Source organism: Ylistrum balloti, unplaced genomic scaffold (assembly GCF_031769215.1).
Source record: "Ylistrum balloti isolate Yb309-2 unplaced genomic scaffold, AGI_CSIRO_Ybal_v1 Utg369618, whole genome shotgun sequence".
Taxonomy (NCBI): domain Eukaryota; kingdom Metazoa; phylum Mollusca; class Bivalvia; order Pectinida; family Pectinidae; genus Ylistrum; species Ylistrum balloti.
In genome coordinates this window covers 364,951-377,985 of record NW_026781890.1, presented here as the reverse complement: position 1 = coordinate 377,985, position 13,035 = coordinate 364,951, and the positions used below count along the sequence as shown (strand labels likewise).

Genomic DNA, 13,035 nt, shown 5'->3' with positions numbered 1-13,035 from the left:
TGTCATAGTTCATAGCTCTGTGAACATCAGCTCTGTTCGTAGTGTCCGCTTTTTTGTAATTAAGGTATAACAATGGTGGGGCGAAAATTGAAATATTACAAAGATAAGTAACTCTGTGATAACAGATCCCTTGGTAGCATTGGTGTTCAAGGACGTTAGAGGAAACTACACGTGTGTATGAAACACTTTCTTGTCTTGAAAAAGTGATTTAATATTTGGTGACATTACGGTTGTCGTCGATGAAGCAAAAGACGCAGTCTCCTCCAGAGCGTATGGTCTCATTAAGATTTATTTTGTTCGTATTTTACTCAAGTTACTTCGAATTTGGTTTGAATTGATATTCTCCTGACATTAGTATTTCTTTGTTATTTTTCTTGATATCTAATAGACACTGATCAACTTTAATAATAATAAAAATCTCGACTTTTTACTGTTTAGTTGATGTAACTATCATGATTTTTTTAATCTAAGATAACAAACAGATTATTTTTTCGTTTTCGATAAAATTTGAATTTGTTGATCTTGTAACAAACTCTCATATTTCTTGTAATGAATATGATAATGCTAGTAACAAACCGACATTATTGGTATTCACAGACAAATAGAATATCATCAAAGTAAAAAAATGTCAGGCGTGACATCTGATCATTTCACCGTGTTATTCGGATATGTCACCGATAGACACGTACGATGACGTCTTTGTAACCAACACACACCTTACCCAAACAATCGGGAACAAACGGATTGCCCTAAGTACACAGACAAAAAAGCTATGGTCTAAATAATTGTTTCAATATGACACAATTTGTATTGGGTGTATAGGTATTTCAAAACCGAACGATCTGAAATAGTGCGTGGCATGAGCAAACGTTACACAAATATTTACAAAGCGAACAATAAATACATGCGCTAAAGAGATGCACTGAATTTAGATTATATCGAAGTCAGAATTATATAATAGATATAAACAACACCATTTTATTTGTAGGTTTAAATTTGCAACATTTACTACACTGTGTGACCCGTACTCTTTGCACTCTTTATAAACCAATTTAGTCTCGAACATCAATTGCAATTTAATGGGTCATATATATGAAATGTTTAATGATATTGTACATTACTTAACACGTACCATCTAACATCAGAAAGCATAATTCGTCATTTATGATGATAAACATGCATGTTGTATTGATCGGAAAGCATGTAATTAATGTTCACCGTGTTACGGTATTGCTTATTAATTACCTTATGTTTTATTCATATAAATTGAAACGTTCCTTTATTTGAAACAATTTCAGTTTTTTCGATCACCTGACATTTACACATGCCGTTGTGCTGTTGATATATAGAAGTTCATCAAAACAATTTTCAGAATTTTATCTCTATGATTGATACAAAAGAACGTAGTGTGCTCATCTCTTTGTTTCAATATATTTTACCTTATTATCATTGTTATATAAAACAATAGCTTGTCAATATTTTCTGTCCATAAATATCATAATAATGTATCGCTGTCTCTGTTTGTGTGAAATGATACTGCTTGAAGTGACGTTATAGTAGATAAATTGTCCCGGTCCGACATCTTTGATGATATATTTACTAAGAATGTTCTATTAATAATGTGTGATGGGATAAGCTATATCGAAATCAATGTTTCTTAATGGACATATTGTAAAGTTAAAATTCACTTAAAGGTACCGTGGTTTTGAGGACATGTTTTCTTGTTTCGTTCTCCATGTGGGTATTTTTGTTCTTTTTATTAGTAAATGGAATAAAAAAAACCTGCATTTGTAATGGCTTTAATATCGTTTTTATAGCACGTGAGTAAATTGGCAAATGTAATCATATCCATAAAGCGCATAGATTGTAATGTGCATGATATAACTCTATCAAACTAATGGATATCTTGTATCTCATCTCAGCAAATAATGCCGAAGAAGATTTTAAATGATATTATTAAACTTTCTGTTTAAAACCGAGGTCTTTTTGTGAACAATGGTCTACATATTTACATTATAGTGTAACAGCAAATGGGCCAATAGAACATTAACGGGTATTAAGTGTCGATCATATGAATACATGTTTGTATTTGCTTACCTTTCAAATTATGACACATTTTCTCATTAATAAAGCAAGGCCAGTGTGAATATATACATACTAAGGTAACATCAGTTCATTGATAACAAGATAAACTCCATTTCAAAAGTGTAAGGTTATGCAATTACAACACAGGTGTCGTCAAGTAAGTATACAATTGATACAAGTATCTATTTATCGAGTAAGAGGCTATTCAATGTATATTGATCATTAAAATATCGATTTTGTGATATGGCAAAATTTTAAATTCTTGTCCAAGGTGATTCATTGTTACTTGTACTCAGTGGCGTAGCCAAAGGCGCGAAGATTTGGCGAGGGGTCTGGGGGAGGGCCCTCCCCCAGGAAATTTTGAAAATTTTGGCTCTATTTCCTGCATTTTGAGCGTATTTTGAAGGAAAATAACGACATAATAATACTGGGATAAGTCGATATAATGTTTTGAAATAAATCTAAGTTAGAAAAGATACAAATGGAAACAAAATAATGTCGGACTACATGTACATAACAATCAGTAAGAAATATCCATAAAAAAACTCAACGGATTTACACGTTTCACAAAAGTCACCTCTGGGACAATTGCCCCCCCCCCCTCCCCCCTTGCCTACGCCAGTGCTTGTCCTTAATAAATTAAGGTATACCAACAAATGGACAATGATTTAATGGATCTCCTGATCGCAGAGTTTGGTACCTATAGATGTATTACAAGTAAATGATATTAACATTGCTACAACATTACCTTAATTTAATGTTATCAGAAGTACAGGAACGGGTGCATACCACATACAACATATTCGTTATCTACTTGATAAAACCTATGTTGAGACAACCTATTCACTAATCTATCGGAGAGTCTTCTTTATTCGCTGAAGCAAGCAAAATCCTTTACTGTGTGTGACAAGAGACATCTTGGCACTTTTTTTTATGGGGTGCATAATCTTTTAATTAAAGCATAGAAGTAGGATCACCATGTCTTTCCTTCGAAGTCTTAATTGTCTCATATTTATGAGTACTGTTGTTTACTGCTAAACTTTATGATAACATGACGATCAGAGGGTATATCTAATGGTGGTGTATTAATTAACCTTCAGGTATGATTTATTATGTTAATTATGATGTATATTTTGTTCAGTTGACCTTGAAGTATACTTTGTTAGGTTGACCTTCATGTAAATTTTGTTGTAAGGTTGAGCTGTCTTTGTGATGCTGACTTGGTGACTTTGTGATATGGACCTGAAGTTATACATTGGGACGGCTACCTGATGATATATTTTGTGAAGCTCACCATTCTGTAAGCTTTGTGATACAGACCTTACGGTATACATTGGGACGGCTACCTGATGATATATTTTGTGAAGCTCACCATTCTGTAAGCTTTGTGATACAGACCTTACGGTATACATTGGGACGGCTACCTGGTGATATATTTTGTGAAGCTCACCATTCTGTAAGCTTTGTGATACAGACCTTACGGTATACATTGGGACGGCTACCTGGTGATATATTTTGTGAAGCTCACCATTCTGTAAGCTCTGTGATACAGACCTTACGGTATACATTGGGACGGCTACCTGATGATATATTTTGTGAAGCTCACCATTCTGTAAGCTTTGTGATACAGACCTTACGGTATACATTGGGACGGCTACCTGATGATATATTTTGTGAAGCTCACCATTCTGTAAGCTTTGTGATACAGACCTTACGGTATACATTGGGACGGCTACCTGATGATATATTTTGTGAAGCTCACCATTCTGTAAGCTTTGTGATACAGACCTTACGGTATACATTGGGACGGCTACCTGATGATATATTTTGTGAAGCTCACCATTCTGTAAGCTTTGTGATACAGACCTTACGGTATACATTGGGACGGCTACCTGATGATATATTTTGTGAAGCTCACCATTCTGTAAGCTTTGTGATACAGACCTTACGGTATACATTGGGACGGCTACCTGATGATATATTTTGTGAAGCTCACCATTCTGTAAGCTTTGTGATACAGACCTTACGGTATACATTGGGACGGCTACCTGATGATATATTTTGTGAAGCTCACCATTCTGTAAGCTTTGTGATACAGACCTTACGGTATACATTGGGACGGCTACCTGGTGATATATTTTGTGAAGCTCACCATTCTGTATGCTTTGTGATGCTAACTTTGTGATTGATTTCATCATATTTTGTTTACGTATTCTGATGGTCTTTTATATTTTGTTTCAATAGTTTTAGGTCTTTTAAGTGCAATTTTGACATACTTACAGTTTCCTTCCTCGTGTTTTCGTTTAATGTTGTTTGTTGAGATAACTGGGGAGGTGTGAGCAACATGAACGTTCCATAGGGTGTGTATCATAATTTAATCATCAGAGATTCAAAATATCTGGTCACGTAACATCTAAATTCCCTTTAAACAATGCACTCTGACACACCTATTTAATGTCAAGTAGGTATGTCATTTATATCGTCTCTTGTTATGGTATTGATACAGACCTTACGCCCATTGTAAGTGTTCTGTAAACAAACACATATATGTCGCTTGTGTCAATGTGCAAATATTTAAACTTTCAAATTATAATTGCAATTATAAGACTAGAACATTGGCAAATATTAAAACATTTATACAAAATTGACAAAATCATTTTATTTGATCAAACTAATAGGTCACAAGTGTCTAAATTAACACAATAAACAATTTGAATTTACTAAATTGATTTTACAACTGTTTAAGGGACACAACGATGTCTCTGATACCTACACATAATCTCCGTGTACACGAACCTTTACAATATTAAATTGCATTAATATATAGCGCTGGTTAGAACTGGCATTGATAAACAACAAACTACCATTGTTTCTTTAAAAACAAGGTTGGAAATTATCTCTCCTTAGTTTGGAAGCTATACATGCGTCTGGTCGTTATTAATATGCCTTACTCTAGAAACAATTTATGTTTTGTAGTCGACAGCTAAATGCATAGTAAGGAACAGGTTTCTAATATATTTTATATGCTGTAGTGACTTGATGTCCGTGTATATCTTGTGCGGAAACCTGGATTATTTATCAGCAAACCTGGCATTTTTTACATCAAGCATTAATTGTGAAACCGATATTACATCAGATTTTCTCTGGCAAACGACAATTTAGTTTTCTCCTTTCTAGCACGTGTTCTACGACAGTAGGTAGATTGCGGTCTGTACACTTATGTTGTATTCTTGATGTTTTCTGATAAGATCTTAACAATGCATATACATCAACTAAACAAAAACCATTGTGTATTTCCCTGTACCTTTAATGTTTTCATGGCTGGTATACCTATATCCACAGTATCTACCTGGCGTTTTTTACTTACACGGGTAAACATATGTATTAAACTTTTATATTAAAACGTCTATTTCTAGCAACATTACACTCTTGTTACTTCTTTCTAACAAACACAGTATTTTATAAAAAAAAAAATGATATAACCGTTTAAGATATGATTTATGTATGAAGCAAGTCTACAATGAATTTTGATCAATACAGCATATATGATACTCGTTCATGGTAATTACTAATTGATATCAGGTTATATATATCAAAGAAAAGTTACTATAGTAGTAGGTTCTCACAAGGTCATTAGAATCAATAGATTTAATAGCTATTACAAAATCAATTATTTCTTAATGTTTCGACCCGTCTTTTATCATTACGAATAAGACACGTCTCTCTATAATTTTATTTTCATATTTATTCAGAAACTTGTATCTATGATGCTTTGATAAACTGAGTCCAGGCTACAGGGATGTGTACTTCATATATCTTAAATGATTTAGATGTATTTGTCTCTTGTAAACACATCGGTTTTGCTTCATTATAATTCCTTAAAAATAAACAACGTTTACATAATATTTATCACACAATCTGCCTGTCATCTAGCGAATTCACTCAGGTGATATAATTATAGATATTGGCTACGCCAGGCAGGCATCCATCGCGATATCATATCATTAACGATGACGTTGCGTCAACAATGGAAAAATGGTGAAATGAAATGATTGCCTCCGTTTGATTTTGTCCTCAACATTTTTAATTCAAATCCTTTCAAATTGTAACCTTGCTAAGTTATGTGATTTAAAGTATCTTAAATTAGTTTTAATTTCATATGGAAGTTTAAAAAGTTCATATGAAAGTTTTAAATTAAAAAAAAAAACACCTGTAACACTTTTCATAAAAATACTCATTTCTGATCCTATACATATCGCCTACATAAAAAGCCATAGGACGGTTTAATGAACAGTACAGTTAAAATAGCATCGAATGTTGCATTTATCAGATAACGAATGATTGATATAGGCATATTTAAACTGATCCATTTAGTATTCTAAGAAGTATAAAAATATCAGAAGTAATTTGAAAAATAAATGGATCTCAGTGTACTATCCAAGTCAATTACATCAGAAACTACGGATAAGGAATTGATGTCAATCACCAGAACACTATTATTAACTGCATGACTTGCCATGTGTTCTAAATGTCCCTGATCACGAACCAAATAGCCAGTATATATACGGGCACCCAACATCTCCACCGCCTTAATGAGACGGGTGGACAACCAGGCGAAACACGTAGTTCAGAACAAGTCAAATATTGTTATCAATAGTTTTTGTTTACCACTAATGCAAAAATCACGCTAGAATGACCCCACAATGCCACTTTTGATATGATAGGATGTAAAACGTACACCCCTGTACGTATGGTATGTATCATTAATGGGTGCAGAGGTGTATTTGGTCATTTTATCTGTGTGTTGGTTGACAAGTTTCCTATACACAATATCATTTGCTACATTTGACTTCAGACCAGGTGGATGGAGTTATACTTATCATAATACTGAGGAATCGAAAACTTCCATATACAGGTAAATAGTTAGATATTATAAAGTAAACGCCTTACGATTATTTGTATGCCATCACTACGTAATGTGGTGAGAAGGGATAGCCTGTATGTATAGTTAAAGTATCAAAATGTCCAGCATAATGATATAGGATTGTAATGTAGGACAATATGTGACAAAACGAGAAACTTTTATAGATATAACAGAGATATGATCGTAAGGGACGCACACATACCAATAAATACATTCCATGAAGGGACAAATCGTGAAACACCTTACTAGTTTCCACCAACCAGTCGGGATACTGTTAATTATTCACGAAGCTGAATTTGATTTGATGCGTGACATCACGAAACGTCTACTGAATGCCTAGATTCACGTATTACATTGCCATGTGTTTACTTATTTCAGATTGGACAGCGGAGGACAAGCATCATGTTTGCAATAAACACGTGCCAATGATTGACAAGCCATGTCATAACCAAACATGCAGAACTCCTGAAACACATGATGTACAAGTTATGTACATGTTGTCTTGGATATAACGGGAACACGTGATTATTTGGATATTTGATATAAATGTTACATCACCAGTTCCAATCTTTTGACTTCGTTGGATTGCCTACACTATGGTTGCGGTTATCCAATCTCACTACCTTTTGATCTGTTTTGTGTTGCTGATTGTGACATCCCAAGGAATATCCAAATCGGTAAGTGTCTGTTTTCTTTATTACAAATTACGAAGACGTTTGATAGTAAATTGAGGTAGAGGAGAATGGATGTTAACATGGAATGAATTCAAAAGTTGCTTATGATTAAATGATACGTTAGACCCCAGAATGTTTGTCTAAACCTTCGAAAAGGACAGTTATGCTATTTAGATAACTTATGTTACATGAAGTTCTGTTTGCATCGTGGATAGCTACCTGGAACATGAGTTTTAATTAGAAAGGTCCTTCATGTGGATATTACCATATGGGTTTTTTACTAGTATCAAATCTACTCTCTATTATGAACATTTGAACTTCCATCAAAGAAAATACTTGATTCATTTAAGTTAATGAGACTTATAAATTAACAAAATCAAAAATACTTTGAATCCACATTTTCGCTGTTGTCATAACGACGTTTAATGTAAGTGATCCAATCATTGAATTAGTTCGTTTTTCGTCGTATTGTCCTTGTCGAAATGGGTCTTCATTAAAGGACCAACAAAACGTTACAACATACACGATAGATTTTCATTTTTAGGTACAATATAGCTATCATTTGGATTGATTCCGATTGATATCATGTGCGTTAACGACTCGGTAGTTTTACTGGGCCAAGAACCCTTCCAGCTTAATCGTTTTGGGTTTTGTTATCTCATGTTTACTGCCACAAAAGACATCGGATAATTCCGATAAGTTGTTTTACATTATGTTTTCCTAACATGCTTAGTACGTGTCAGACGTCAATAATCTTTTAAGAGTATCTTTTTTTCTGAAATTAATATTCTGCAATAACCGCCGGCGTGTGTAAACAGTGAGTGCGTGTGTTTTAATATGCAGTAGATACAATGTATTTAAACATAACACCAATCCTCGAGAACCCTTGTTCAAAAAGAAACAAATCGGTGATTACTAATATGTTCAAAACATTTTTCAACAATATACCATCTGTATTTTCCCTCGGTACATTGCAATCATCTACTGATACTATTTTGGATAATTTTTTTTAAGTATTATTTGTTGCTTGGGATGTTTTGTACTACGGTAAAAATGTTCACCATTTACTTTCACCTGATATTTGGAGAAAACAAAAGTGAGGTTACAAAAACCCGATATATATATTATATTAGGATATATAGATCAAGATCATTATACCAGTGTAATGTATAGATTTGTAGCTGATTGGCGTGTAACGTCAGAGTAAAATTTCTTGTTTTATTCAAGTGCTCTCCTATAGTCTTTTTCTTATTGCCATACAACGGAAGCAGGTTGAGTAATGTTATATAAGTCTTGTTCAAGGACCTTGAATACTAAATATATCTTATTATTCTTTCTTTATCCTTCAAATGCTAATCAATACTTTTAAAATGTGTCTTTATGAAAATAATAAGTTTACATGCTCTATAATAATGTCTACTGCTCAAGTGTGAAACTGTCATTTAACGTGGTAAAGATATCCACGTTATCGGCTGCCGAGAGAAAACTCTTGTTTGTCAGACTTCTCATGAATTATAGGCTGTTCCAACAATACCTTTTTTTATCATTTAACGTATCAAATTTATGAATACTAGCAACGCCAAAGCAAAAGTGCAAGCATATTCAAAAGAAATGTTCCTGTCATAGAAAGTACCCGTATGTACACATTAACATTTAGTGACAGATGTGAAGTTGTGATGAGAAGGGAGCACAGAAGGAGATGTTCGTATCAATCTTGTGAAATTCTGTACGAGTTCGAATACCATTGACTCTGATTTATTTAGGAATACAGGTTACCGTCTGTTACAGACGAAACTCTATAATGTTTGCAACATAGTTGATATTTCATTAAATGCCTCGTGCGTTGTTTTCATCAATGCCACGTAATATGCATGATCAATATTAGATACTTCATCATACCTTAATTTGATTAAATCCTCTTCAATTTATTCATATTCAAATAAAAACATGTAAATGTGACAAACTGATCATCCGTACTGTTTACAACAATATTCATTAACATGTCTGATTGATTATGCAGTGTTCAAGAAAATATCTGAAAGTAACTGAAGTATAACGTTTTATTATATCGTCGATTTTCCAGTTTTTGAATTCCATGTGCTATGATTTGTTTTAATGGAATGTTTCTCTGAATAGTTCATCCGCACAATATTCTCAATGCTCTACAGTAATGATGATGTGGACCTGCTTCGTTTAGAAGCACCCGTGATGTGTATAGTTTATCGTTCTTTCCACCATACCACTTGCTCATGCGAAGCTTACCCTTGTTGTTTTGTCATAGTGGTTAGTATCTAATATCATCAGTAATCAGTAATTAAATGTGTTGACCGACACGACCATTTCGCCTGAGAAACAATGATACTGAATTTGACTGTAGTTTGGTAATATAACACACTGCATAAGATTCATATAGATTTGCTATCAAAACAGAAAGGGATTCATTTTCAGCTGTCAGCAGATAAACGCTTACGTTTTGACATCTTTGACGATAATATAAAACCATAGTTAATAAAAATAAAAGGGATGTACTTTAAAATATTGCAAAACTGAGATTAATTATGAAAAAAATCAGATATGCTTTATCATTAGAAATCACTTTTGGAACGTTCTATCTAAATGCAAATGAAATATTTTCATATCATTCCCCCATGTTACCTTCGGTACTTTAAATTCGAAAATAGAGAAAAATGATAACAAGGTTTTAGGGTCATGATTGTCAAATAAGGCTACTATGATTACGCAAGTCATGTTGCTTATTTTTAAGTTATGATTGAATAGCCAATAGTTAAAGATCATATTTCATGCAACTCAACTATGAATGATATCTAATGAATGAGAATTCACACAAGATATACATGTCGTCTATTTTCTGTACAATCAGTAGATTTGAATTTGATTATGTATTTATAAAGATGATATAACGAGTGTGAAGCATAGCGCGAAAAGTAAAAAATAAACATTATACATTTTACGTTTCAATTATTTTCAAATATTATTTCACTCCTTTAATTTCTAAAAAGGAAAACATTAAATACTGTAAGTTAATTTTATGTTACATGTTATTGCTTTTAAGAAAACTCATTATTCATACTTGTGTTCTACCTGTAGTCACGCAAGGATGTAAGAGTGTATCATATGGCGTTCTAAACCACTGGAACCTAGGACCAAGGGTTGACAAGCGGTAACGATAACTATTAGTACTACAATATCAAAATAAGTAATAGTTTTCTATAACTGAAATATGATATATTCACATCATGGAAAATGGATAAAGAGAGTGCCGGAGATATGGTCAGTGCAAAATATTATCTTACATACTCAGCTATTTGATTTACCTCTCTTTAGTGGTGTTAACGAAGGTAAATTCAAGCCTCATTCATATAACCTCAGTTCTGATGAGACAGTACCTTTTGAGTGTAATATCTATGAAACTGACATTAACGACAGTAGCACATCTACTATGTGGTTACATTAATGTTAAATACGAAATAAAAAAAAGAATTCAATTTTCTTTTTATAAAATTGTGGTCGTGGCAATAATTATTTATAACTGTCTTCAATTCTGATAGGCAATGTCATACATGATAATATGTTATAATCGCGATAACAGTTTGAAAGCAATTACAGCAGCAATTGACCTCAGAGTGCACTCCTTCTGCAGATAATTGAGATAACTACTTATTAACTTTGGTTAAGGTTGGCTTACTTTATTTTGATAAGACTGATGATTATCGTGCAACGGTCGGTTAGTTTGTGATGAATTTTATGTCAAAAACAAATATAGTTTCATTTTTGTACTGATACACCATGTATTTTAGAAAATGTAAAACAATATTCTTATACTGAAAAAAGAAATGAATTATTTATGGCGAGTCAATTTATATTCTTTGTGATGCCAACGATTGATGACTTCAGACTGTTTATTAGAGTAAAAAATATATTTTACTAATTATTCTTAATCAATACAACGGCCAGAGCTACGTGCTGCAGTGTAAAACCAATAATCAGAGACATGTTGCATAATATCTATACCCGGTACGGGAAGAATCAAGTAGCACCCCAGACAATAGACAGTCACGTCATAAGAAACCATTGTTGCTGAAATGTACATGAGTTTTATACCTGTTTAATGACTAGGTCATACAGTGCAAACTTGATCTCTAAGACAGATGTTAAGTAGTTCTTAATTGGATTTTACGTCTTCTGCAGGTAAAGTAATTCAAAGTATTAGTTACACCTCCTGTCCTGCTTAAACGTTGTAGACCTAAATCCACAACCATTGTCATCATTTAACTTGTTGTCACATGACAATGATAAAGGTTAATGATAGACCAGGTTACTTCTTTCTACATATCTGCAAAAAATAATTACAAAAATCCCTTCTGTCCCATTACGATGTTAGAATTGGTATGAACACAATACCATATATAAAGATACATATATTACAAAGTATTGTAAGCTTACACATTTTATTTTCTCATTACCTTGTTTTGTATTGGTATGAAACAAAAGATCCATATACAGAAAACAGACGTATTAAAACTTATCGTAAACTTACAGCTACTTTACAAACTTCTTTCAGATATTTCTAACGCATACAAACGCCTATAATATTTATGTAAAAAGTTATGGTCTACACTGATAACGCTGTACGCTCTTTACATGATAAGGATCCAACAGATGGAAACTCATCGGTCGTGATATAGCATACTTATAGGTAATCATGTACAGTGGACGAATAATCCTTTTATTACTGAAGCACAGTATGTCCGCAATTACTAGACTGTAGGCCACTTATCTGGCACAGCGACTAACTACATCATTTTACCAGCGAATTCAGTATTGACAAGAAATAGAATCATAGCTAATATCAATATTCAAAACCGGCGACGGATGAGCTCGTCAAATTGACGCCAGTCAACCATCCAATAGGTTGATATGGTCCATATTTCCATCTCCAGATTAATTACGGAGACGAAAATTATGTTCGGTACGCACGGGTTACTATTGATCAATATAAATAGTACCTTGACTCTTCTGCACTGTTACATAGAAAGAAGATAGCCCAGAGAAAGATGAAAAATAAGGGATCTATCATGTTCACTACTAAGTTAAGTTCGAAGGATTGCAAAAATAGTTTTTTCTTTAGTCGTATTTTGATAGCTATTACACTGGTAGAACATTATCTTATGCAAAAATGGAAATATCTTTTGTAATGTATAAAATATCATTTCATTTGAACCACGAATACAATACCATATATAAAGATACATATATCACAAAGTATTGTAAGCTTACACATTTTATTTTCTCATTAACTTGTTTGGTATTGGTATGAAACGAATGATCCAT

General features: G+C 33.1%; 1 protein-coding gene across 1 annotated transcript in view; it reads left to right on the top strand.

Moving 5' to 3' along the window:
* The first annotated feature begins 7,605 nt into the window (after positions 1–7,605).
* The window catches only part of LOC132549045 (A disintegrin and metalloproteinase with thrombospondin motifs 16-like), a 41,237-nt gene continuing 35,807 nt past the window's right edge, over positions 7,606–13,035 (top strand). Inside the window, exon 1 of the mRNA XM_060212947.1 lies at positions 7,606–7,686. Within this exon, the coding sequence (XP_060068930.1) occupies positions 7,606–7,686 (81 nt within the window). The remainder of the gene's footprint in view (positions 7,687–13,035) is intronic.